The following is a 25,389-nucleotide window of genomic DNA, read 5'->3' on the forward strand; positions in this document are numbered from 1 at the left end:
CTATGTTTAAATTGATGAATTGAACGACGTGTCATGACTTTCATGGAAGGCTTTTTTTTCTCTCTTTCCTTCTTTTCAGCAAAACATAACTAACCATATCTGAAAAGCTAGTTTACCAACCTCAATCGCACAGAATAATGGGACTGGCATGGTACATCCACCTGCCATCCAGGACCGCATCATTCTCATTTCTCAAGCTTTTGTGCATGAGACACTTACCCAACAACGTCTCATCATGGAGGGCCTTAGTAGAGATGTGCCCCTGATCCTCCTCAAATGTGCGATGAGGCCACGCAAACATATCCCAACAAAGAGGATTTTGCACCAGCTCCGACAGGACATGGCACTTTGCTCGTCTATTCAAATCGGGGACTCTGCTTGGAGCAATGGTATACTCGAACACAGCGTAGCCAAGATTGCAGGTGGACCCAGGGTTCTTGGGCGCCTCCTCTCTGGCGCTCCTCAACCTGAGTGGAATGCCTGGGAGAAACTTGAGGTTGTCACTGCGGATTAGGCAACCCCTCAAGCAAAGCCGCAGCCTGAGCTTCTCTGCCCTAAGCCCGTATCTATCCCAGAGCTACACTCCACCGGCAGCCCCATCGACGGTAGATGACTCCGTCAATACTGGCCTCCAGCTTTTACTAGAGTGTGAGGCAGAACACAACAGTGACTACCAACGAACAAGTTTCAATCAAGCAAGCAGGTAGTCAGCAGACAAAGCTGCCGAGTCACCCAAAGATCAAGCCACTGAACCATAAGCATCACTCGACGAGTATGACGAAAGCGCCTTCTTCGATGGCGACCTAGCTTCAGGAGAGACGCAGTTTGTGTTCACTGAAAAAAGTGGAAAACCCGCGTTCGCCACCCCTTTCCGTTACACACGGAAGGTGCCAAACACGGGAAAAGCGACGCCAAAGGGTGACAAGCTTTTGGTGGACAGCGATGAACCGACGCCGGATGACGAGAACAACAATATCGAAAAGCCGATCTCAGAAGATCAAGAGGCGACGCCGAAAAAAAAAACGCCCAAGGTCCAACCTGACAAAAGCAACCCGCGTGGCCTGCCATCAACGCGGGACCATAATCCGTCACGGAGATCAACCCACCAATTTATACTACTGCAAAGGCAGGTGTTCGGAATGCGTCAAAGCACTTAAAGCTTACACAAAGTCAGGAGGGGGTTCGAGCAAATGTCGGCGTTGTACTACACTCAGTTGGACTGCTCCGGCTTCTCCCACACACATCTTCGCAAACCCGATCTTGTGACTTGTGACCAATGTGGTCGGGCTTGTCACCGACAAGAATTGCCAAAACATATGCGACCTTTTAAAGAACGCTGCCAAGCATGTCAATTGGCAGGTGAGCCTTGCATTTTTGTAAACGCCCCATCGGAACGATGCAATTGTTGTATCAAGAACAAGAAGATGTGCGAGGGACAAAGTCATCCGCGCCGTGCCGAGGCCCCCAAAGAGCCTTGTGTCAAATGTGGACGTGTATATTCGGCGAAGGGGGGCACGATGAAAAAAACCACTTGGAGATATCCAAAGGTCGATGCGACTCTTGCGTGGAAGCGGGCGCTCCTTGCATTATATGACCTAGTTCGAAGTCGAAGAAGTGTACCCGTTGTGCTGATTCTGAGGACATAGAGTGTACTTACTCTCAGTCTCAGTAGAAGCCCCTAATGTGAGCCTAATCTAGACATAAAAGATCAAGACTGCGGTTAATTAGTACAAGAAGTTGCGGGATCCCGTAGTTTCTACTAGGTATAGTCGGATGTGGTGCGTAATCATGAAGTCAAGCTTGTCGGGTGATTAAAAAGTAAAAAATAAAAAAATAAAAAAATAAAAAGGTAAAAAAGTAAACATACAACAGCCGGTATTCGCTGGTCGTCACCGACCCAACTACTAATCAGCCCCTTAGCGGCTTGACTCTGGGAGAGCGGACGGGATCCCGTATTTTCCACTAGGTATGGTCGTATGTGCTTGGTTGAGCAATTAACCCGACTTATATCATGAGATTCCTTCATCCCATAATAATAAAAAGCCAAAAAAACATACAACAGCCGGTATTCGCTGGTCGTCACCGACCCAACTACTAATCAGCCCCTCAGCGGCTTGACTCTGGGAGAGCGGACGGGATCCCGTATTTTCCACTGGGTATGGTCGTATGTGCTATGTTGAGCGAAAATGATGCTTATGTAGGTACACACCTGCTAACATGACGTTTGTTCACAAGGTGTTTCTGCAGGGCCATCCGCATCCGTGCTCGTACCTGACAGCGCCTAGCTTAGTCATCAGCACTTGGCCCCTCATGTCTGGATGTCCCACACCCCCTCTATTGTCTAGCACATTCCATTGCTGGGCAGGGGGCGCTCAGGCAGCCCGCGCAGCAGCGCACCGCCCCAGCACGGCCCCGCCGATTGAGTCAGTGCCCGGGGGGCGCTGCGTCGATTTCATCGACTCCCGAGACGCCAGCTTCATATTTGCCATCTCTCCCATCAACACAAATTTTAGGCACGCGATCAACAACACCTTCGACGACGCCTCAGTGAGAACTGCCATCGACACATCCTCCAATACACCACAAACAAATCCTCTTTTTCGCACTACAGCACCGGCAAGATGTCTGACGACTGGGATACCGTCACCAAGATTGGCAGCAAGGTCCGCGGACCTGGTGCCTCTCAGCGTGAGACCGTCATTCGCGGAAAGAGTGCTTTGAACGCTGCTCAGCGAAGCGGTGGCATCATTGGCACGGAGAAGAAGTACGGCAGCGCCAACACCGTAAGTCCTCCGTTCCCCCACCCCACTTCCGGGGATGCATGAAGTGTGACGAGGGTATGCTAACCCACTATTCACAGACTGGCAGCGGCGAGGGCCAGCGCCTAACCAAGGTCGATCGCTCCGACGACATCATCAAGCCTAACACAGTCGGCAAGCGAGTCGGCGACGCCATCTCGGCGGCGCGGCAGCAGATGGAGCCCAAGATGACACAGAAGGATCTTGCGACCAAGTGCAACACGACCCAGGGTGTCGTGGCCGACTTCGAGCGGGGCAGCGCCACGCCTGACCAGAAGGTCCTCAGTGCCATGGAGCGCGTTCTCAACGTCAAGCTTCGTGGTGCCGACATCGGTGCCCCCAAGTTCCCCAACAAGGCCAAGAAATGAACACTGCTCCGGTGAATCATGGACGACAAAATAACGGTCCAGCGCCGAGCCGATGAACGGTAAAGATGCTTCAAGCTTCAAGGCTGGGAATGGTGGAACAACATGACTTGATGACGTGCGGGCATTGGAATGGATAGACAGTATGCATAAATACAGCGTTTACAGATGGTACAGGACGGTGCGCCAGTGTGGCAACTGGTCCACCAGAGTGCAGACTTTGAGCCACAATCTTGTGATGGCTGTTTACTAGCCCGGTCAGTAACTCATCCGTAGCATTTTGAACATAAAACCCAGCGCGCCGTAAGTACTAGTAGGTATTCTGATTACCGCCTAAAGTACTAGCAGGTATGTTGAATTGCCCTCTTCTGCCCTTTAGATACGAAGTACATTCTTCATCATTGGGATAGCGGAGATGGAACTCTCGTATAAGCAAGAACTACTACTTCGTACTAAACGGCCATCGGGCAGAATTGTATTCGCCTTATGACAGACAGCTCAAGCTTGTCATGATATTTAAAAGTGCTGTCGTCAGGCACCACTCCACGATCATTGGTCTAGCAATCCTCTATATATAGATCCGGCCATGCTCCTAAACTGTGGTATTCAATGATTGGGGCCAGTATCAACGGATTCCCGTTTGACGTTATATTCTTCTGGACACGTAGGGTACGCCGGTCCTTGTTCCTTACGCCACATGCCTTGTAAGTTCTCCTCAAAGCGCCATCAAAACGCATATACCGGCGCCGTCTACTGTTACGTTTTTATTCTTTGTTCTGTGAAATACTCATTCACCAGTCTTCCGGGCCACATCAGTAGGTCAGTGTTCTAGGCTCATCATTAACTACGACATTACTATCCCAGACACGATCACTTCCGCCTCACATCTATGCATCCTCTGTCTCTCTGGTTGCTCAATGCTGAGTTCCTTCTCAGTTTGAGATTTTCCAGTAACAATTCCTCTACTTAAAAATGGTCGTGCTATTCATCCAGAATTAACAATCCTCCCTCGCAGCATCGCTTCCCTCACAGCAATCACCATGGCACCCGAGGCGGCAGTAGACCAGCCCTCCAGCCCGTCGACTGGCACACATGATTGCAGCGACAGCATCATCAATCGTAAAAGGGAGCATAGGGGACTTACGAGTGGTTTTTCTTCTAATCTTGGTCGCCCGCAAACCTCATTTGCCCAAGCCCACCAGGGGAATGATGCGGCATCAGAAAGCAATGGCAATTCGGTCAAAGCCATCATCGCCTGGATCGAATCTTCCAAGCAGAAATCAACAACGGTTGAAAGAAAGACTTTAGAGGCTTCTAGGAGCAAGCCGCGCACGAGCACCTTCTCTCCCCGCCCGGCCCCCCGTGTCATACAGCAGCCCGTCCAGATGCCACCAGGCGTGGAGGAATACTCTCTGACTCTCCTTCGATATCGACAATACTTCACAGAGATGCCTCTGGGGAGATGCCTCGATGGTTCCTCTACGAAAGACAAGCTACTGAATGAGCGTATTCGTGGAGAAACGTCGTTTACAACCACTCGACTACCTGTGAGAGAAGTAAAGGACTCCTGCAACAAACGCGAGCGCGGAGACTCTCGACTCCCGGGTGAAAAGAAGTCCCAAGAGCCTCGAGTCGACAATGAGGATACCCTAAAAACTTCCCAGAGCTCAAATTCATCCACACTCGCGAATCCCACACCGCCCATTCAGCGCCATCCGCACGAGGTCGACGCTTTCTGGAAGCACGTTCAGGGCTGCCTGTGGATTTCCGACGAGGAGCTCGAGGATGACATTATCTCCATCCACTCTCAAGCCGAAGCTTGCCAGCCCATAGGAGGGGCACCGCCATTATGGTGGGATTCGGCCAGTCGAAACGACGACAGAGCCCCGTCTAATTCAAGCACGCAGTCGCTACTTGACTGGCAGACGCATTCAAGCCCTAGTGTCTCGTCTATGGACTGGAAAATGACCCGGCGGAAGCGACTCTTAAGCACAGAGGAGAAGATATCGGAACTGGACGCGTTCTTCGATGAAGATGGACCGAGAGACTCGCAGGAGATCCTAAGTCCCGCTCAAGCGGCAGCTCAGGTTTAACTCACGGCGCCACCACGCCCAACATCAACGGGTTTTTAGCAAGAAAGTTTGTGTAAGATAGCGTGGCCAATTGAAAAATCTGGCAAGCGGAGGCCAGTTGCGATTTTTAATGTAAAAATATCATCATTCCTCTAATGAACATGCGCCAATCGTGATACTCGTGCACGCACCGCTATCAAATCGCCCTACGCCGACACCTTCGCCTTGTACTTGGTCGCAGCCTTGTCAAAAAGCTCGCTCTTCTCTTCCAGATCCGCCAGGAATCGGTGGTTCGGATTCACCTTCTTGAGCGACCTAGACAGCGCGGGTTAGCAGCAGTTACAAAGACTCCCGGACACAAAATGCAACATACTCAATCAGCTCCTCGGGGTCCTGGCCGGAGATGACGGTCAGGACAAGCATGTTGGCAATGGCCTCGGCATACTGGGGGTCCTTGCCCAACGCCTGCTCCAGAGCCGCCTGGGACTCCTCTAACCGGCCGAGATGCAGCTCGCAGACAGCCTGGGAGACTAGACTCCATATCGACGACGTGGCAGGGGCCTGCGCTAGCTCCTCAAAGACGTAGAATGCCTGCTGATACTTCTCGCCGCCCTGTAATGGAGTCAGCAACAAAAAAGGGGCTATAAGGTGGTGACAAAAAGGGGCGCTGCGCAACTCACCACCCTGAGAGCAACCCACGACTCGGCCAGGTTAACAAGAAGGCTATCCTGAGACCACCTCCTAGCAGCTGTGACTTCCTTCAGAGCGAGGTCGGTTCGGTTCTGCGAAAGGTGGATTTGCACAATCAGGGCGACCGCGTCCACTGTCCCAGCCTCATGTTAGCTTCTCCCGGTATTACAAAAGCCACGGACGGCGCATGAAGCAACTCACGGCTTCCCTGGTGCTGTGTCAGCAGAGCTAGCGCCTCCTCCGACTTGCCAGCAGCCTGGAGGACCGTCCCGCCAACAATCTGCACCGTGACATTGTCGGGCGAGGCCGCGGCCAGCTTCTCGACCGTGGCGACGGCCGAATCGGTCTTGCCCAGCTGCGACTCGGCCAGGGCGCCGACAGCCTCAAGCTCGGGCTCCGCCTCCCCCTTGACCTCGGCGAGGACGTCCTCGGCCTGGCCGAGGGCGATGCGAGCCCTCAGGACGAGGACCTTGGCGGGAAGGGCATTCTCGGGGGAAAACGAGGATGTGTCGAAGTCGATCACCTCCTGGTACTGGCCCTGGTGAAAGTGGTTGTGTATGTTGATCAATTCGCCCTCTGCGGAATAGGGATCCATGGTTGCGGTGTTCGTGGAGCTTCGTCTGGGGGAGTCGGGTTCACTCTCACAGAGAACACCTTGTTGCGATGCTGCTTGACCCGCCGAGAGTTGAATGGTGGGGTCCCCTTACTGGGGTGGCCCAAGCGTCACCGACCTGGGTGGCTGACGGTGAAGAGGTGTGGCGTAGCAAGGGCAGGAGACAGGATGTGGCTGGTGGGCACGCGTGAGCCACAATTTCTCCAATCGGGCATGGTGGCCGACCCTAGCTGCCCACAAAGCAGAGAAATGATCAAAACCACCCAAATTTCGCTCTGACTCCGGAACTTCGCATCACCAAACACCCAAAGACGGCACCCGCACACAGTCGCCAAGATGGTAAGTCGAATGCACCCCCAGCCTCACGATACCTTGGTCACGCAGATGTTTTCGACGACGAGCGATTGTCTTCAGCGATCGATGGTTCTATCCTGCGGCTGCACACACCTTCGACGACCCTCCAACGCGACCTCGGAACGTTGGACTCAAACTCTTCCACAGCGGCGGGGAAGGGGAAGGGATCCCCAACGCAACTCGGCAGGCTTGGGAAGGGATTGGAAATGGGGCAATGGACCACGCCGCCTGCTCGAATGCGAAATCTCCAGCCTCGACACCCATCTTGTGCGGCCCGATAAAAACCATCGATCCTGAAGCGCGCGAATCGACGAGGCCAACTCACCTTGCCTACCATCATCGTACATGGACGAGGAGGCTGACTTTTGATGTTCTTCCCACAGGTCAACATTCCCAAGACCCGTAACACCTACTGCAAGGGCCGGGAGTGCCGCAAGCACACCCAGCACAAGGTCACCCAGTACAAGGCTGGCAAGGCCTCGCTGTTCGCCCAGGGAAAGCGCCGATACGACCGCAAGCAGTCCGGTTACGGTGGTCAGACCAAGCCCGTCTTCCACAAGAAGGCCAAGACCACCAAGAAGGTCGTGCTGCGTCTGGAATGTGTTAAGTGCAAGACCAAGTGCCAGCTGGCCCTGAAGCGTTGCAAGCATTTCGAGCTGGGGTACGTCGTCGTCCGACCCGCCGCCGGCGGCGTGATCGTTGCTGGGGACTTTGCTAACCAGCCTACTACAGTGGCGACAAGAAGACGAAGGGTGCGGCTCTGGTGTTCTAAATGTGTTGTTGAGTTTGGGTCACTGCACGTACGTGCTTCTCCTTGCGGCATATGGGCATCATGGACACTGGCGAAGAGGGGTACAAATCCTCGGTTGAGGAAATGGTTCATAGGGAATGAATAAAAATTCGATATCCCTCACGAATCTGGGTCGGTCGTCATTGCTTCTACGGGAACCTCACGGGGGCGGAGACATCCAATCCTACCGGCCCTCTGACGAGAACCCCTCTGTTCGCGCCACAGAGAAGGGGTTGGCCTTCAATGAAAATGGTTAACGAATAAATCATGTTCCATGAACATCTGTTGACGCCGTCACCTTGTCATGTATGCCGTGTCTATGGGGGGGGTCTCCATCTACCTAGGTCTAGTATCCCTCCCCACCCATGATGGACCGGCCACCACCATACCACAATCTCCCGCACCTAGCATCCATCCCCCTCTCCTGGCCCACCATCCACTCCCCTATGAAATCGCCGTCCGCCTTATCCCAGACCTCCCTCTCCAGCCACGCGTTGATCTCGTCAATGGCCTGGATCCACGCCCGCCTCTTCTCCGGGGTGTCGTGGTCGTCCTGGCTCAGATACCTCCCAAGAGTGATGTGCGCGCTGGGGACCTGGTACCGCGAACCAACCTCGAGCCCCGTGCCCTGCACCATGTCAAAGACGTCCCGCCGGACGTGGTGGTACGTGTACTCGTCGCCCTGCACGACATCTTCCGCGGTGTCGGGGTCCATGGGGGCCGGGGAGACGAAGGGTTCACCAGCGGCAGGGAGGAAGGAGACGGCAAAGGCGGACAGGTCGTAGGATATCATGGGCCTGACGAGCCTCGAGCGTCGCGTGTGGGTGTAGTTGACAATGGAGGGGATGGCCGGCCGGAGAGTGGACAGAAGCGAGCTGATTTCCTCAGGGGTCTTGGAGAAGGCCACTTCCAGAGTAGTAAGGTGCATTCTGTACGTGGGCATCAACCACACATCTCAACACTGCCAGTTAGCTCCGTCACTCTCCTCTTTAAGATCAACAGACATGATGCCTTGTCACCCACCTGGAGCCTTTGCCTTGAGCAGGTTCTGCAGGTGCGTGGCGAGGCGAATGATGTGCTCGGGTGGTCTCGACCAGAAGACCAGGCAATGCCTCTCGTCCTGGAAGCCCGGCTGGATGGTTGGGCGCTCCAGCCTCAGAAGGTACTGATCGATGGAGAGCTCTTTAAAGCCTGGGGACAGGAACTTCTCCTTCTGCTGGGCATTGCGCCTGACCCGGTGAGCATTGTAGAGGGTCTGTATCTCTTTCTAATGTCTTAGATCAGCAGTGGCTCTCTAATGCAACGAGACGGGAGATGCAGCTGTCGACTGATTTAGAGAAGTGAGGGTGTTGGAGTTACATTGTCATTGCTGCAGGCGTTGATGAAGGCAGCATAAGGGTTCTCCCCAGGCTGCAAGACAATGCCAGAGAGGTCCTCCAGTTTGTTTTGGGTATTTGTGGCAGTCGAGTCTTCCATGGTAGCAGACAGATTCGCGCGCCTCTGGCATGAGTTGGAATCAACAGGGGCTAAATCTGGGAACTCATGGCTTCTTATTCAAGGCTCTGAGGAGTCGTATTGGCGTCGTTGACGTCGTTGATGCCGTGCCAAGCTTCATGTTTCATAGTAGTAGACCAAAACTACGAATACGTGGCTTATTAATACGTAGTTGCATATCAGCTCACTAAGAATGGGACATGGAAGACTCGCTGTGGGTGGGGTAATACAAATTCTCGTGGTCATTTCTTGAAGAGTGTGAAATACAGTAAATGTCTAACATGCATGTATCATGGATTCACCGGTGTGGTGTTTTCGCTGTGGAATGCTGATGTTTATGCTTTGCTTCTTAGCCCCAAATCCAACTCGGCGAATTGACAGTCCTCTATCGCTTCACCACTGGCAAACTGAAAGACGACAAAATCCAATACCGTCCCCGGCTCTCCCAAGGTCACCATGGGTGAGTGCCACGTGCCAGCCCCGTATGTCACGGCCTGGTTGCTCTCTGCGACAAATGCCTTCAGTCCTAGCACGTCGGGAAGTCCCCTCCCGGGTAGGCCATCACCAGTCGGCACCGGAAAGCTGGCGTCCTTGGGGCTGGGGGCAAGACTGGGGGCAACAATGACGAGGTACTTTGACGCGGACGATGAGATGGGGGTGAAGGTCTGAGTAGTGAAGGGGTGGCGCTCCATGATGTTGACGTTGAAGGTTGACCCTGGGCCTGTGGGGGAGGGCTGAAGCTCCCTGGCCGCGCAGACGAACATGCTCATCTTGGGGCTGCTCCGCCGGCTGGGGGCCTGCGAGTAGAGGTTCTTGATGCTGCTGAGATCGCGGTACTGAATAGCAGTACCTTGGTTGGCCGAGATTGCATTCGGCGGGAGCGAGTCGGCGTGGGTGGAAAAGGCCGCGGGATGGACATGGGGCCGAGGGTTGGCGATGACATCGCCAAAGGGAGCAAAGGCCTCCTTGGTCAGCGGCTGGGCCGTGACCTGGATGTCGAGTTTCCCAATCTCAACCGTCACGGACATTATGGGCACCGACTCGGATTGACGATCTCGGAGCTCTCCGTGGTCAACGGTGGTGGTGATATGAGATTCAAACCGGAGCCGAGCCGGACTTCGGAGGCTGGAGCAGAGGACAGTGTGAAGCCAGCCAACCGGCCATATTAGCACGTTGCAGAGTATGTGTATCTGTACGGACACGAAACAAAAATAGCTTCGTCCCTTCAATCTCACGACATCTGATGGCTTTCTGAGACGCTGAATGGCTCTGCTCCCGCGGCAAGACAGACGGGATATTAATGGTGATGTGTTCCCGCGGGTGAGACGGCACCATGAACAATTAACAGGCAGTATTGCACCATTCAACGTTCTGCGAATAAGCGCTGGAATTGGGGGCCAGGCGGATTCCCCGCACTGTGCTGCCAGCCTGCGTGGAGTGGCAATTCTGCACCGGAAATGCGCTCGGGAACGATGTATGAGGGCGATAGGGATGTTGCCTTCCAGGTTCTCACTTCTCGATTCTCTACTTGTCATCCTCGCATTCCATCCTTCACATTATCTGTCGTGGACCTTAGCCTCGTCCCTTGCGCCACCTTTCACCCACAGTGTCCCTGGCCACCAGACTCCACCGCCTCTCGATCACAACGCCAGTATAGCTTCCCCAGACTCCGAAGAGCGGAGTCTGTTGGAGCCTCAGATTTGCCTTGGGGGACAAAAAAAAAAGGTCTAGATGAGGCATGATAGAAGTAGAGAAGGAGATGCTGAGCTGGATCGATACAATGATGAGCTAGACATGCCCAACGATGACCTGGGAGAGGCATCCCGACATACCGAGGGGGGCCTGATCGGTGCCTTGACGGACAATGAGGATGACCCGGAACGAGCCCTGCGCGAGACTAAGGAGGAAGACAGCAAGAAGCCCATTGCGTGGAGAGAACTGCCCCAGAAGCGCCAGCTCATCATCATCACCCTCGCCCGTCTGAGCGAGCCCTTGGTCCAGACCTCCCTCCAGGTGAAGAATCCTTTCACAGACGGATTAACCCTTGGGTGCATACTCGTGCTAACTCGCAGACAATGTAGGCATATCTCTTCTACCAGCTCAAATGGTTCGACCCGTCCCTGCCAGACTCGACCATCTCTAGCCAGGCCGGCGTCCTGCATGCCAGCTTCATGGGAGCCCAGTTCCTCACCGCCATGCTCTGGGGCCGCATCGCCGACTCGCGCCGTGTTGGCCGCAAGTCGGTCCTCCTCATCGGCCTCATTGGCACCAGCTTGTCCTGCCTAGGTTTTGGATTCTCCACATCCTTCTGGCAGGCACTCGCCTTCCGCACTCTCGGCGGTGCTACTAATGGCAACATTGGCGTCATGCGCACCATGTATGCACCACCCGCTGTCTTGAACTCCCTGTATACTTACCTATGTTTTGCAGGATCAGCGAAATCATCAGAGAGAAGAAATACCAGTCGCGCGCCTTCTTGCTCCTCCCCATGACCTTCAACGTTGGCGTCATCATCGGCCCCATGCTTGGTGGCATCCTCTCCGACCCTGCTGGGAGCTATCCGAGCCTCTTTGGCGGCATCTCTTTCTTCGAGAAGTTCCCCTACGCCACGCCCAACATTCTCAGCTTCTTCTTCCTCTTTGGGGCCGCTGCCGCTGTCTGGCTCGGCCTCCAGGAGACGCTCGACTCCATCCGCGATGCAGACCGCCCCGACCTCGGCATCCGCGTGGGACGCAAGCTGGCCGTCCTCCTCCGCGGCCGCCGCCATGACTACTCATCCCTCCCTACCAACGATGAGGAGGACGATGTAGTCGTCGAGCTCGCCCCCGACGACACCGCGACGACCAGGAAGCCCCACGCAAAACGCTTCACCCAGCGCCTCCCCTTCCGCCGGATCCTCACCCGCAACGTCGTCCTCACCCTCTTCGCCCAGTTCCTCATGACCTTCCACATCGGCACCTTCAACTCCCTGTGGTTCGTCTTCCTCTCCACGCCCGTCTACGACCCCTCCCGCTCCGACCACGCCACGCGCCTGCCCTTCCGCTTCACCGGCGGCCTCGGCCTGCAGCCGCAGTCCGTCGGCGCCGCCATGGCCGTCCTGGGCGTCATCGGCATCAACCTGCAGCTGTTCCTGTACCCGCGCATCTCGGCGCGCCTCGGCACCATTCGCTCCTGGCGCCTCTTCCTGCTGTGCTTCCCCCTCACCTACTTCCTCGTGCCGTACCTGTCCGTCGTGCCCAGCGCCGCCGACCCGCCTCACGCCAAGACCGGCGCCGCCGTCTGGGCCTCCCTCCTCGGCGTCCTGCTCGTCCAGGTCCTGGGCCGCACCTTTGCCCTCCCCGCCCAGACCATCCTCGTCAACAACTGCTCGCCGCACCCTAGTGTGCTGGGGACCGTCCACGGCCTGGGCCAGAGCGTGAGCAGCGGGGCGCGGACGATCGGGCCGATGATTGGCGGATTCGTGTACGGCATCGGTCTGAATGCGGGCTATATCGGCCTTGTCTGGTGGTGTCTGAGTGGCGTAGCCGTCTGCGGCTGTCTGGCTAGTCTGCTGGTGAGAGAGGGAGACGGACACGAGATTTGGCTCGAAGGAGATGAGGAGGACTGATGAATAGTTGAGAGGAGAGAATAAAAAGTAATGATAACCAAGGAATTCGCTGAGCCTGTTCATTATCACATTATATGGGAGAAGACAGGAGTCATTGCACTCGTGTGTCGGGAGACAAAAATACCATGGTGCTAAACCAAAAACAATATAAGATCCAAAACTCCACCTCAGACGAGCTCCCTAGGCGCTTGCGGGCTGTCCCAACCCGGCTGCCCTGGCCGCCGATCTTGTGGCTGCGCCTCCGACCTCCGCAGCCCCGGTATCACCTGCCGTAGCCCTATGTTCTGCTGCGGGGGCTCGTACCGCGGGGGAGGCTCCGCGGGGTAATCGTGGCCTCGAGGCGAAGAGCCTCCTTGCCAGTATCCTGGACGGTCTTGCGAGCCGACGGGGGAGGGACGGTTGTAGGGGGACCTCTGACCGCTCCCGAGCTGAGCGCCGTGGCGCATGCGAACGTAGTTGAGCCATCGCCGGCCTACTATGGTGACGAAGATGGCAAAGCACATGAAGATGACGAGGGCAGCGAGGATGATGCCGTAGCGCCGGTTCAGGGCAAACGTGAACCCGCTTGAAGGGGACAGTCAGCTCCTTGCACAGAGTGGCAGTATCCGCGGGGAAGGGAAGCACGTACAAGAAGCCATTCATAATGCCAAGCAACAGGATCAGTCTCCCCAGCCAGAGATGAATCTTGCCGTACAATGTCGGCGTCTGTGTCTGCCGGTACTGCCTATGGTGAAAGAAGCCGAGCAGGAACTGGCCCAGGATGAAAAACGTAATGAAGTAACCCAGGATCTGGTGGTAGGTGTCGAAACCTCGAGACTGGAATCGGGGTCAGACCGCCATATCCTGGCACGATTCAGCGGACGGCGTAAACTCACCCTTTGGTATCGGTAGCTCGTTGCAATACCCACTCCAAAGCCCACCAGAACGAGGACCATGGCAACCGTCTGGTTGTAGGCATGCCACTTGACCCAGCCGCCGAGCCTGATCATGACGGCTCCCAGGGGCATCAGCAGCACAATGGCCAGGACCATGCACACGGCATGCATGGTGGACATGACATCGGCCTTGCGAACGTATTGTTGGTCCAAGCGGGCGCCGTCGCTTATCGAGGTGTCGGTGAGGACGGGAGGGCCAGTGGCCCCGTGCGCCTTGGACATGTCCATGTAGAAGGAGCCGTACTGGACATGGAACTTGAGACTCTCAGCGGGGTTGTTGCTCGCGAAGCCCTCGATCGGGCCCAGGGCGTAGATCCCCTTCTCGGAGGTTGAGTTGACATCAATCTTGCCGCCGTTGGTGCCGCGATGGGGCCAGGTGAGACAGTTGCGCAGGCACCGGCCCATGGCGACCATGTGGTCGTCGTAGATGCCGGAACCCTCGAGTATCTCGTACTCAAAGTCCTTGTGGTAGGCCGGCTCGTAGTAGCCGTAGGACAGGCGCGGGGAGAAGGTGACGTTGCTCTGGTCGCGGTTGTCGTAGACCATCAGGTACAAGGCACCGGGCATGTCTTCGGCGCCAAGGCCGACGGCACCCCAGGCATGGCTGCGGTGGACACGCAGGGTGAAGTAGAATTGGTCCTCGTTGTCTTCGGGGACGGAGAAGGCGAAGCCCAGGGCGCGGTCTTCGTTGAAGAAGGTGGACTGGTTGGGCCTGGTGTCGTCGGTGGTGTCGCGGGCGAGGACAGAGGGGATCAAGGCTGGTAGGGGAAAGCAGTCAGTCTCTGTTCCATGTCGATGCGACTCGAGTCCAGGCGAGCGCCCGCTCACCTGTCGTAGTAGCAGCAGTAGCAGCCAGTGCCGCGAACCGCAAACGCTTGAACAGCATCCCTCCAGCAGCTCTGCTCAGCGAGGGGCGAGGAGATTAAGAGGCCATCTGCGGTTGAGGGTTCCAAATGAGTGAATATAACGAGGGAGCGACGGTCGAGTCTGGGCGCAAAGCTCGAGGAGCGGATAGACGGAGGTTATCAGCTGGGGGGGAGCATGAGGCTTGGCTTGGCGTGTCCCGCGTTTTTGCTGTGTGACTGGTAATCTGGTCACTGGTGGTCCCGCCAACAAATTAGCAGATCCGGTGGGAGGCAACCCGTCGCTCAAGCATCCTGTACACGTACTCGTAGGCTGTCGCCCACATTCCCGTCACTCGCAAACACGCCAACAACGGCTGCCACGGCGGGACGTCGACTCTCCCACTTGACGGGTTCCTGGATGAGCTTTTGTACGGAGTACACATCTACGCACGCACGTACATACTACTGCTACATTGTAGTATCGCAACTCGGCTCCCTCCGACCTCATCGATACGATACACGCCTGCACCACCAGGCCTCCAACTGCCTAGCCTGCCACGCGCAGACAAGAACCCACCTGCTCCGTCCTCCCAACTTTGGAAAAGTCTAGAACCCCATTCGCCAGACGAGCAACTGACTCGGGCCTAAAACCAGGGGTCCATGGGACTTGGCTTCGGCTAGAAAGGTTAAAACAAAGCTTGAAGGCTCCAAGCTCTGGCCGCAGGCAGCCAATACCTTGCTTTGGGCTTGCATGTATTACGAGTACTCTGCATATTAAGGTGTCTCGTTGATCCGGTCCTCTGACGCCTGGACGTCCCTGACCCTTGTTGCTCCATTACACCGCACACAATGGAGGTGTAGTACTCGTAGTAGTATGCAGCCCGTCCCGCTTGACCGCCCATGAGGCCTCCGGTGTGATATCTCACGTGTCTATAAAGGCAACCCGTTCAAAGACAGCTAGGCATCAAAGACCTCTGCAGCGTCCCTAAAACCCAGCTGCAAATATATGACATACATGACTCACCCGGGGCGGTATTTATGGCCAAGTCTCGCCTTGTGCCTCTGTCTCGGCTGTTTGCTGTTCGCAGCTTTGAGCCGAGATGTCTTGGTCTGTGCTTGGGAGTTGGAGGAGGAGTTTATTCTGCCATTGAAAACGTCAAAACGGGAAGCACAATTGGGAGGGGAGGTCTTCCAGCCAACCAGTGATCCTGGATTCTAGAAATAAGGAACTTGGAGGGTGAGTGACGTTGCGTGAATCATGGTGCAGGGTGACGGGCCTGTGCATTGGAGATCTGCCGGTTGTTAGCGTTGTTGCCTCTTGTGGCGCCCCTCCAACTGTCAAACTGTCCACATCCTCAGTGATCCAAACCTCGCCACGCGCATCACCGTTACCGGCACTGCGGACCATGAACTTCCACCTAACATAAAATTTCTCCTCAACCACCCCCAGATCCTGCCACTGCTTGCTCCGAAACTTGAAGGAATTATCTGGCCTGGGGGATGTTTCACCGTTGCCCAGCATGTCTAACTTCCTGTCTATGATGGGCTGGGCCTTTCTACCCAACGTACGTCGTCGCCTTCCCCCCCCCCCAAGCCACCAAGGTAACTAACCATAAGCCTGCCGCAACAGCTCGCAACCTCTTGGATCCAGACGATCTACTATGGCCTTACAATCCGCGCCGGCGACCCCAAGCCCGCGCCGGGCTCCGCGCGCTACAACACCCACCGTCGCGTCATCCACATCCTCGTTGTCACCCTCTACCTCGCCTACACCATCTACGAGGCCGACCACGACATCCGCCAGGCATCGTCCTTCTACGCCGACCTGGGCGTCAGCCCTTCTGCCGCCGACCGCGAGATAAAGTCGCGCTTCCGCCGCCTGGCCGCCCTGCACCACCCGGACAAGACGGGCCCTTCCTCCGACGAGGCCGCCTCCGCCTCCTACTTCATGCACCTCAAGACCGCCAGCGAGACCCTGCAGGACGCCGCCCGCCGCTTCGCCTACGAGCGCTTCGGCCCGGACGTCAACCGCTGGCAGCGCTGCAAGACGATCCGCGACTACGTTTCCCATGGCGTCCTCCAGGGCATCCTCCCCCACTACGTCGTCGCCGCCGCCTCCATGTACGTCCTCGGCCTGTTCGGCTACATGGACTTTGGCAAGTTCTACCGCTGGCTCATCCTCGTCGCCCTCTTCACCTTCGAGGTCCACGCCGCCACGCGCCCGCGCTTCCCGCTCCTCCTCGACGCCCTCAACGCCGTCGTCACGCGCGCGTCGTCGCACCCGCCGTACCTGCCCTTCCAGATCATCACCCTGGCGCGCAAGATCACCATCACCGTCTACATTGCGCTCTCGCAGGTGGGGCCCCTGCTGGCCGCCCACCTGCGCGGCGGGGACAAGGCCGCGTCGCCCGACGACGACGACAAGGCCCTGAGGCAGGGGCTTGACCGGCTGGAGGGCGTGGCGAGGCAGCTCGACGTCGACGCGGCGCGGCTGATGGAGATGGAGACGGCGCCGTACAAGGGTGACAGTGAGGCCACGTCGAACCTCCAGGGCAAGATGAGGGAGTGGCTGGTCCAGAACACGATCCGCGCAGATCCCATGGTCCGGGATGCGCTGGGCTCGTCGTTCCGGAGGAGAAGGATTGATGCTCCCGCGGGAGCCAAGGGAAATAGATGAAAGAGAAAAGCTTCTCATAACAGCCGTTATTTGATTACCATGAAAGATCTATGTAAATACCCCAAACGATTAAGAGCTTTATAATACCAACAATATCCAAGAAGACTTATATCAAATGTACCAAAGGTACGCAACCCGTATCGTGCATCCCCGTCTATGCCCAGAATTGTCGCTCAAGTGATCTAAAACCGTACCACCATCGCGGATGAAGGAAAAAACAAACCCATCTATAGCCTCTGTGCGCCGCGCGTCTCTATAGGGATATAGCAGATGCCAACAAAGGCCAGGAAGATGAGCACCGCAGACATGTAGATGGGGGTGGCGGCGGCGTCGCCAGGGACGGTGGCCGCCAGGATCGGGGCGAGCAGCCCTGTGACTCTGTTCAGGAAACTCGCGACACCCGTGCCCGCACCGCGGACAGGTGTGGGGAAGATCTCGGGCGTGTAGGCATAGAGCACGCCGTACATGATGTTTTGGGAAAATGCGCTGATGCAAGAGAAGATGAGCTGCATCGTCGACGACGTGCCCCAGACTACAAAGGCAAAGAGGAAGACGGCCGAGACGAGGGTGGACAAGGCAAGCGTACCCTTGCGTCCGAAGAAACGAGAGTTTTTCTCCACGAGCCAAGCGGCAAGAATGCTGCCGGGGACACCACAGATGGACGTAATAGCATAGTTCCGGTATGTCTCCCCGGAGATGTGGGAGGTCTCGGACTGCATATTAGAGTCTCCTTCGGTGTACCGGGCGAAATACTGAGGAAGGAAGGCGTTGAACAGGGGATATCCCATGCCGATGGTGGCCCAAGCCCACCAGATGAGAATAGTCGACATGCCGAGCGCCCTCGTCTTGAACAGATCTTTGACCTTGCTGCTGGAGAATTTGCCGAGTTTCGCGCTAAATGCATTGAAGGACCTCTTAGGGACCTCCTCGGAGGGCGGAACGGCCATGTCGTCACCTGCAACCAGATCGAGAATCTCCGATGTCAACCACGTCCTGGTGTTGTTCTTGTAGGCAATCCCGTGGATGACGGCAACGGCCTCGTCCTGGCGGCCCTTGTTCAAGAGGAACTTGGGCGACTCAAACAGGCGGAAGACGAAGAACCGGATGACAAACATGGCAAATGTGATAATGCCGATCGTCACCATCAGGTAGCGCCAGCCTTGGTTCACCGGCCACAGGGCAACAAAGTACCATGCAGCAAGCGAGGAAACGAGTTGGCCGATGGGCCACCACACGGAAAGCATAGTCAGCAGGGAGCTGGATGCGTCTGGGAGAAACTCCATGAACAAGGCTCCGTCAACCGGGAGACTGCCGCCCACGCCAGAGCCTAACGCGGCGTAGAAGAAGCAGACCCAGCCCCAGGTCTGCGCATAGGCGGACATGATGCCGAAGAGGCTGGCGACCAAGAGGGTCATGTTGAACGGGAAGCGGCGGCCGACAAAGTCTGAGCCAATGCCCCAGGAGAAGCTTCCTACCGCGAGACCGAAGAACAAGGCGCTCGTCGTGTACCGAACGTCCTTTTCAGAGATGCCAAACTCAGCGGAGAGGGATGGTAAGGTCAGGGACGCTCCCTGCGTATCCGATGTCAGCATCACACGACAGAGATCAAATTGGACCAGGTCTGCTCACTTGTAACCAGAGACTGCCCTCATGTTAGTGACTGCTTGCAATTGGCAGGTCGGTGGGACTTACTTGTCTGCGAACCACCCAAAACCGCAGAGAACAAACAGCTGCCAGTTGTATGAGCCCATGCCAATATCCTCAATGGCTTTGCTGACGAGCTTGGATTTTACTAACAGCCGTTAGCACACGCGTTGGGCGCCCATGGATCTGGTTCGGGGCAGCTCACTCTCATAGCTCGTCCACGTCCCATGGGGACCCCCCCCCTGCCCTTTCCTCATCTCAGCTCGTAACCCTTCGATGGTGTACTCGCCAGCATGCGTCTTCAACATCCCTTGGGCCTCATCGCTATCTTCTTCCTTGGTAGAGTTGAGGCCGTCAATCTCGTCGGTACTGGCCCTTGCATCTCCATCCTCTCTCTCGGCATCAGTGAGCCGTGCCTCAATGTCCTCGTCGACAACATAATCCCGTTCGTCAAACTGAGCCCTTCCCTTCTTGGATGAATGGCTGTAATTGTGTGCCTGTTCAAGAGGTACCAGGACTCCAAGATAGTCGTTCACCGTCTCGCGGCGAGATCCTGTTCCCCAGCCAAGCATGGTGATGAGGGTTGGGGTGGCCTTGGAGGTTGGGTAGAAAGCGTTGGACAATCTAGCCGCTCTGCTTTTTGCTAAAGGGGAAAAAAAACGCTGTTGCTGATTTGAAGGAAACGCTGGGCGCTCTAGATTATAGAAGGATAAATAGTGATGGTTCGGACCTCAACTGCTAGGGTCCGCAAAGGATGTCAGCAGCAGGGTGGCTGATGAAACTCAAAGTGAAGAATCCAAGAAGGGAGGTGATGACGGAAGCAACTGTTCAGCCATCGGATGGGCAACATGCACGACGATGAAAAGGAAAGACTCTTGAAAACGATGGCAACGACTCGAAGCAACAAGGCGTGGATGATGAGATCAAGGCAATCGCAGGGGAGGACAAGTCATAAATGTAGTAATAGGGAGGAATGGACAATTGGAGCGCGTTTGACGAATGGCAATCCCTCAGCTGCGCCCCTCTAGGGCGAAGAGCCGGCGGCTGGTTGTTAGAGACACACAGTGGCCAGTGGTTACTGGCCAGCGGTTACTGGTCAGCGGCTCAGTGGACTCTGGAGGGCTCGCGCCTGGAGGTGTGCGTGGTGGGGCGGTTACGTACAAGGGGCTGCGTCAGGGGGCAATGGGTCTTGGCACACGTATGGAATCCGCGGTCTGCGCTTCTGCGCTGGACGCATCATTTACTGTGTATCCGTAATACTCCTACATTTGATGTCGGGCCCGCGGAACCCGTCTTGTAAACGCCATTCTTCCCAATTGCCTTCATCTATCAGTCGATTTCGTTTAGCCGCTGAGGAGGCTTTCTGGCTTCCGATAGTATCTGAGAGCAATTTCCGCATACTTGTGGGCATCCAAGGCAATTTCCAAGGCAGCTAACCAAGGCTGTGCCCCACAGCCTTGGTCCGCTCTTTGTACGGATCCTGAGCGCCTATGGTAAGTCGTCAGAATTCCCATTTCGTGTACGAGTACAAATCGAGTCCCTTTTGACTGCAATTTTAGCAATACATGGAGATCCGAGGTCCAGATCCGCTCATAACTCATTATATTGTACAACCCCCTAGGGCCATATCATATGCCCCGAATACGCCCTGGGCCCATGTGGCCGCAGCGGGTACGCCTTATCGTTTGTTACGTCGCTTGATAACCTGGTCGAGATCTTGCGGACATGGGCATTCAAGCACTCTCATGTCTGACTTCCTCTTCTTCTTCTTCTTCGAGTGACCAGTCGATTCCTTCTAGGCGCTGTCCTCGTCGCTCGTAGCATCGATGTTCGCCTTGGTGGGTTTCGACTTCTCTTTCTTGGGCTGGATCGCCTCGGGAGTTTCGTCGGTAGTGTTTTCCAGGCCATCGACAGTGTGGCCAAGCTCGCGAAGGGTAGCATTGATACCAGGCACAGCCTTCAGGAGTGCCACATATTGTTCGATGGAGAGGGAGATGCCCTGCCCGAGTCAGGGATTTCGCCAGGAACAACAAGAGATGGGTGATCTTTCGTTCTCACCTTCTTTCCAGGAAGAGTCTTGCCGTCTTTTTCGTAGTACTCGCGAACATTGATGAAGCACATGCTCTTGAACTCGGATACGCCGACTCGACGCTTGTTCGATAACTACGCCAATCTCAGAACGATGGGGGAGGGTGTTTGGGGATGAGTTATGGTCCTACCTCCCAGTAGGGGTTTCCCTCATCATCCTTCCCGGCTGGCGGAGCCGCTGAAGCTGCGCTCTTGGTCTTTTTGATGGAAGGGGCAGACGGCGCTTCGTCGTCTGAATCTTCAACCATGCTCGCGGAGCGCTTCTTGGCGGATCGTCCCATGGTGGTTGCGTCGACCGTGCTATCGATGGGGGTATCGTCGGACCCGAAATACGAATTGTTTGGTTACACGAGCCCAAGACCAGCTGTCGGGGGCAGAGAGGGAGGGGCTTGATCAATGGAAGTCGAGGTAAGATACCTGAGCTCCTGGTGAGACGCGTCGAGAAGCAAGTGGAGCTTATTGTATGTGGGGTCTGTCGAACGCCAACTCACGTGACCTATATCTGTACTGGTCGGCACACCAAAGCATCTTTTCCGCATGGCTGCCGAAGATTATGGCTTGGACCAATTGGGCTCCCGTTATTTTTTAATTTTTGGTTAACCACCTCGACAGCTATTAGAGCACATCTGCATTGCGATGGTACCAAAAGAGCCGACCCCAATTTTCAGTGGGTAGTCGAGCTTGCGCCATTCCAAGGGTCCAGGTTGAGCTTTCGCAGAGTTAGCAGTGCAAGCAACTGGTTGTTGGCCGTCGTTGGTGGAGGGCCCGCTGCTCATCAGACTAGCCCCTGAACGATATCTGGAACGGGGTTGGCAGACGAAACCAGAAACTCGACAACTTCAATTTCGGTTTTCCCTTTTCTAAGCTATTTAACGACCTGACGATAACGACCAAGTTAATTACTTCCGAATCGAAACCCGCTCTTCTCGATTCGTTACCATAGCGCCACCTATTGTTATGGTTCCACCCTATGTTCGTTGCACCGATCCGTGCTAAGGGAGTTGGACCGGGGTTCCCGAGGACGAGCTGCCCCAATGAGTTTAACGACCCCAAGCGACGACGCGCTCGCATCCAGCGCGCTCCCGGAGTCGCATCGCCGTCATGATGCTTCGGGCATCGGCGCGGATGCATCCGCAGCAAACCAAGACCACAATTGTCCCTTGGTGGATGCCCAATCGAACCCATCAGCGTCGCCTCCGACGCCTCCGACACCTACAAACGACTCTGAGCCTGCCCTCGCGACGAAAGCGCTTCAATTCGCTTCCACCGCGACCCCAACAACGCTCGCTGGAATAGCTGTGGGCGCATCTGCTGTCCTTTACATGATACTCGGCCGCGTGGCATTGATACTTATCGGTGCTTTGGCCGGAATTCTGGGATTCATTACATGGGAAGCGAGCAATCCAGAAGTTTCCCGCATCGTCAGGGGCGAGAAGGGCATAGACATCCTCGAGAGGCTACAGCTTGAGGCAACGAATATCAAGAAAGACCAGAATACTAATGACGACAATGACGAGCAACTCACGCTCAAGGCCCTCGATGAGTTCCGCCCCGAGACGCGCGAGGCTCTGGGCGGGCTCATCGACGCCATCATAAGGGACTATGTCAAGTGGTGGTACAGTCCCATCATACCACACGACCATTCTTTCCCGCTCGCGTGCCGCAAGACGCTCACGTCCTATTTCCTCGCCATCTCCAATCACCTCTACCGCAAACGACCCGCCGACGCGTTTCTCGACCTGCTGACCAACTCGTCATCCATGGTCATTGTCTTCATGTCGGAGCTAGCATCGGCGTTCGCGGATCTGCCTCCCGATTCCAACATGTCGGCCGTCGATGCCGTATATAACTATCGGGCATCGCACCCAGACTGCCACCTGAACAACCTGTTGAACCAAAACCAGCAGAGCACAAAGTTTAGGATGGTTGCCGAGGACCTATTGCGCTTCCTAGAGCGTAACTCGCACAATTGCGATCCCGCGCGCATGTTTCTACGTGAGATTTTGGCCAACTCGGTACTTGAGAACGCGCTATGGACCTGCAGCAAGCCCGAGTGGATCAATGGCTGGATCGTCTATCTCTTGGAGGCTGGTGAACCTGATTTGAACCAGGCCATCGATGTGGGCATGCAGACCGGACGTGACTCGGCCAACACCTTTGCGGATATGGATGGCAACGTGGGCAACATTGGCATCGCCAAGCCTGCGAGGGGAAGTATGGAGGCCGACCGAACCCGCGCCAAGGGCGCCCAGGGGCACAAGAAGAAACTCAGTAAGGCAGATGAGGAGATGGAGGTTGCCATGGAAGAGATGAAGAAGATCAACGCCATGATCGCGGCGGACGAGCGACGACGAGAGCGAGCATCGACGATTCGGCATTCGTCGGAGCAGCCGGTGACCACCCATGCGAAGACAGACAGCCGCGACAAGGGCGACAAGACAACGACTTCGGGCGAGACATCACCGACATCGAAGTCGTCAGCGCGTAAGAGCTTCCCCACTTCAAGTTCCACAGATGGTGCTTCGACGAGGAGCGAGGCCTTCCCTACTCCAGCAACGCCGCTGTCAAGTGCGGATCCAGCTAGCCAAGGCTCTTCACCGCGAAAATCAGGCAGCTCGCACTTCACCAGCTTCGACCAGATACAGCCGCAGACAATAGCTGAGAACGCCACCGATGAGACGCCGGCGAAAAAGCCACCCTTGACTCTCCACAATGCCTCTTTTACTCTTCACGACGACACGACAATGGACAAGGGAAGGATTCGCAACAAGCCCAACTGGGACTACCTGATCCAAGTTGAGCCGAGTTCCACGTTTTATCCTGGATGGATGATTGTGAGAAGGTACTCGGACTTTGAGACCCTCCACGAGATCCTGCGGCGGATAGCTGCCGTGTCTGGCGCGATCGCGTTCACAGAACTCCATAAAGAGCTTCCATCCTGGAAGATTCATACTAGGGAGTCGCTCCGGGGCGAACTGGAGCGATACCTCCGCGATGCATGCTGGTATCTGTCTCTGGCCGAGAGTGAAGGCATGAAGCGCTTCCTGGAAAAGTCTCAAGGGCATACTCACGGCGAGTCAAAATCATTTGATTGGGAGACGGTCGGGAAGAACATGCTTGATGTCCTCTCCGTTGGCCCCAAGGGTGCCATGGAAAGCGGCAAGACACTCGTTGGCGGCGTTCAGGGCGTTTTTGGCAACTTTGCCGGCTTGTCCAGGAAGTCTACAAGCCAGTCCTTGGACCTCACAACCGCCAATTCGAGTCGTTTGTCGATATCTACGCCACCACGCATGGATTCGAAGTCACCTGCTAGATCCGAACGGGCTAGCATAGATAGCCAGAGATCTTCCATCGTCTCTCAACAGCCAGGCAAGATAGCTCCGATGGATAGAAGGCCGAGCTATCAGTCACAACAAGGTGATGCCGATAGCGACTACTTCCGACCTGGGCGTACAGAACGAATGGACTCTTTCGCTTCCGGGCCTGGAAGCGCTCGGGCTAGCAGGGAGCATAGCAGGACCTCCAGTCTGGCCCCCTTGCGCTCGCCGTCGTCCGCGAGCCTTGACAACCTCAAGCTCCCGCCAAACCCGGACGAGATGCCAGATGACTACGAATATCCTGGGAGTAACGTGGATGGCTATGCACGGACCGACACTATGTCAGCCGTGCCAGAGGGTCGCCAATCCGCATCCTCGCCAAACACGGCCACGTCTCCAAGGACTGCGCTGAGTGGGAAAAGGGGGCTTCCCAAGCCAGCCCGACAGTACTCGCAGCTCTCCGAGTCGGAGACTCGCGTGGCCGTCGAGCTTCTGTTTGCCGTCATCACTGAAACGTACACGCTGTCGTCCGCATGGAATATCCGCAGGACGCTGCTCACGGCGGCCAAGTCCTTCCTCCTGCGCCCCGGTAACCCATCCCTGTTGACGGTGCAGAACCTCATCCAGACGTCAGTTCTCGACACGCACACGTCGGACGCGGGGATCGCCGGGCACCTGCGCAAGATCCGCGAGAACACGATGCCCACAGAGCAGGAGCGCGCAGCGTGGCCGGCTGAAATGACGGCCGAGGAGAAGGAGCAGCTGCGCATCAAGGCCCGACGGCTGCTGATCCGCAGCGGCGTCCCTGCTGCCCTGATGGGCGTCATGGGCCAGGCGGCGACGGGCGAGGCGCTCGGGCGCGTCTTCGATTGTCTGCAGATCGAGGAGGTCGCCCGAGGCCTGGTCTTTGGGATCATCCTGCAGCTAGTGAGGGTCATCACGCACTGAATTTTCCAAGAGAGGACCGTGCGACGCTATGGTTTCATGAAACCTGTGAGATATGAGGAGGTGTAAACTGGGCTCATTAGGCGGTTAATGACGACACTCCGGGGGAATACCTGCGGAGTACGAAAGGAAAGCGTGCTCATCTTCGAATGGTT

General features: G+C 56.1%; 11 protein-coding genes across 11 annotated transcripts; 5 read left to right on the forward strand and 6 right to left on the reverse strand.

Moving 5' to 3' along the window:
- Positions 1 to 2,621: 2,621 nt before the first annotated feature.
- On the forward strand, positions 2,622 to 3,166 carry MBF1 (multiprotein-bridging factor 1; the record flags this gene model as incomplete). Its single annotated transcript, XM_083191765.1, has 2 exons — positions 2,622 to 2,783; positions 2,861 to 3,166. 2 exons carry the CDS (start codon positions 2,622 to 2,624, stop codon positions 3,164 to 3,166), a joined length of 468 nt encoding a protein of 155 aa, XP_083052979.1.
- Positions 3,167 to 5,441: 2,275 nt separating this feature from the next.
- ACO1O0_002294 (coatomer subunit epsilon) lies at positions 5,442 to 6,520 on the reverse strand (the record flags this gene model as incomplete). The annotated part of the gene is made up of 4 exons (XM_083191766.1): positions 5,442 to 5,550; positions 5,609 to 5,847; positions 5,916 to 6,058; positions 6,127 to 6,520. The coding sequence occupies 4 exons, from the start codon at positions 6,518 to 6,520 to the stop codon at positions 5,442 to 5,444; spliced, it is 885 nt and encodes a 294-aa protein (XP_083052980.1).
- A 354-nt stretch (positions 6,521 to 6,874) lies between these two features.
- RPL44 (60S ribosomal protein eL42) lies at positions 6,875 to 7,664 on the forward strand (the record flags this gene model as incomplete). The annotated part of the gene is made up of 3 exons (XM_083191767.1): positions 6,875 to 6,877; positions 7,276 to 7,553; positions 7,625 to 7,664. The coding sequence occupies 3 exons, from the start codon at positions 6,875 to 6,877 to the stop codon at positions 7,662 to 7,664; spliced, it is 321 nt and encodes a 106-aa protein (XP_083052981.1).
- Positions 7,665 to 8,028: 364 nt separating this feature from the next.
- On the reverse strand, positions 8,029 to 9,158 carry ACO1O0_002296 (ureidoglycolate hydrolase-domain-containing protein; the record flags this gene model as incomplete). Its single annotated transcript, XM_083191768.1, has 3 exons — positions 8,029 to 8,588; positions 8,706 to 8,949; positions 9,042 to 9,158. 3 exons carry the CDS (start codon positions 9,156 to 9,158, stop codon positions 8,029 to 8,031), a joined length of 921 nt encoding a protein of 306 aa, XP_083052982.1.
- Positions 9,159 to 9,511: 353 nt separating this feature from the next.
- ACO1O0_002297 (ureidoglycolate lyase) lies at positions 9,512 to 10,204 on the reverse strand (the record flags this gene model as incomplete). The annotated part of the gene is made up of 1 exon (XM_083191769.1): positions 9,512 to 10,204. One exon carries the CDS (start codon positions 10,202 to 10,204, stop codon positions 9,512 to 9,514), a length of 693 nt encoding a protein of 230 aa, XP_083052983.1.
- A 766-nt stretch (positions 10,205 to 10,970) lies between these two features.
- Positions 10,971 to 12,783, forward strand: ACO1O0_002298 (MFS transporter; the record flags this gene model as incomplete). Its single annotated transcript, XM_083191770.1, has 3 exons — positions 10,971 to 11,189; positions 11,258 to 11,553; positions 11,607 to 12,783. 3 exons carry the CDS (start codon positions 10,971 to 10,973, stop codon positions 12,781 to 12,783), a joined length of 1,692 nt encoding a protein of 563 aa, XP_083052984.1.
- Positions 12,784 to 12,950: 167 nt separating this feature from the next.
- ACO1O0_002299 (uncharacterized protein) lies at positions 12,951 to 14,604 on the reverse strand (the record flags this gene model as incomplete). Its single annotated transcript, XM_083191771.1, has 4 exons — positions 12,951 to 13,347; positions 13,412 to 13,599; positions 13,659 to 14,476; positions 14,547 to 14,604. 4 exons carry the CDS (start codon positions 14,602 to 14,604, stop codon positions 12,951 to 12,953), a joined length of 1,461 nt encoding a protein of 486 aa, XP_083052985.1.
- Positions 14,605 to 16,083: 1,479 nt separating this feature from the next.
- Positions 16,084 to 17,240, forward strand: ACO1O0_002300 (J domain-containing protein; the record flags this gene model as incomplete). The annotated part of the gene is made up of 2 exons (XM_083191772.1): positions 16,084 to 16,128; positions 16,215 to 17,240. The coding sequence occupies 2 exons, from the start codon at positions 16,084 to 16,086 to the stop codon at positions 17,238 to 17,240; spliced, it is 1,071 nt and encodes a 356-aa protein (XP_083052986.1).
- A 227-nt stretch (positions 17,241 to 17,467) lies between these two features.
- On the reverse strand, positions 17,468 to 19,456 carry ACO1O0_002301 (major facilitator superfamily domain-containing protein; the record flags this gene model as incomplete). Its single annotated transcript, XM_083191773.1, has 4 exons — positions 17,468 to 18,811; positions 18,870 to 18,882; positions 18,933 to 19,032; positions 19,090 to 19,456. 4 exons carry the CDS (start codon positions 19,454 to 19,456, stop codon positions 17,468 to 17,470), a joined length of 1,824 nt encoding a protein of 607 aa, XP_083052987.1.
- A 1,223-nt stretch (positions 19,457 to 20,679) lies between these two features.
- On the reverse strand, positions 20,680 to 21,253 carry ACO1O0_002302 (transcriptional Coactivator p15-domain-containing protein; the record flags this gene model as incomplete). The annotated part of the gene is made up of 3 exons (XM_083191774.1): positions 20,680 to 20,883; positions 20,943 to 21,047; positions 21,104 to 21,253. 3 exons carry the CDS (start codon positions 21,251 to 21,253, stop codon positions 20,680 to 20,682), a joined length of 459 nt encoding a protein of 152 aa, XP_083052988.1.
- A 753-nt stretch (positions 21,254 to 22,006) lies between these two features.
- Positions 22,007 to 25,237, forward strand: ACO1O0_002303 (PXA domain-containing protein; the record flags this gene model as incomplete). The annotated part of the gene is made up of 2 exons (XM_083191775.1): positions 22,007 to 22,010; positions 22,161 to 25,237. The coding sequence occupies 2 exons, from the start codon at positions 22,007 to 22,009 to the stop codon at positions 25,235 to 25,237; spliced, it is 3,081 nt and encodes a 1,026-aa protein (XP_083052989.1).
- Positions 25,238 to 25,389: the final 152 nt, after the last annotated feature.

This window comes from Amphichorda felina, assembly GCF_050947745.1.
Source record: "Amphichorda felina strain 45539 chromosome Unknown scaffold_2, whole genome shotgun sequence".
NCBI classification, from domain to species: Eukaryota; Fungi; Ascomycota; class Sordariomycetes; order Hypocreales; family Bionectriaceae; genus Amphichorda; species Amphichorda felina.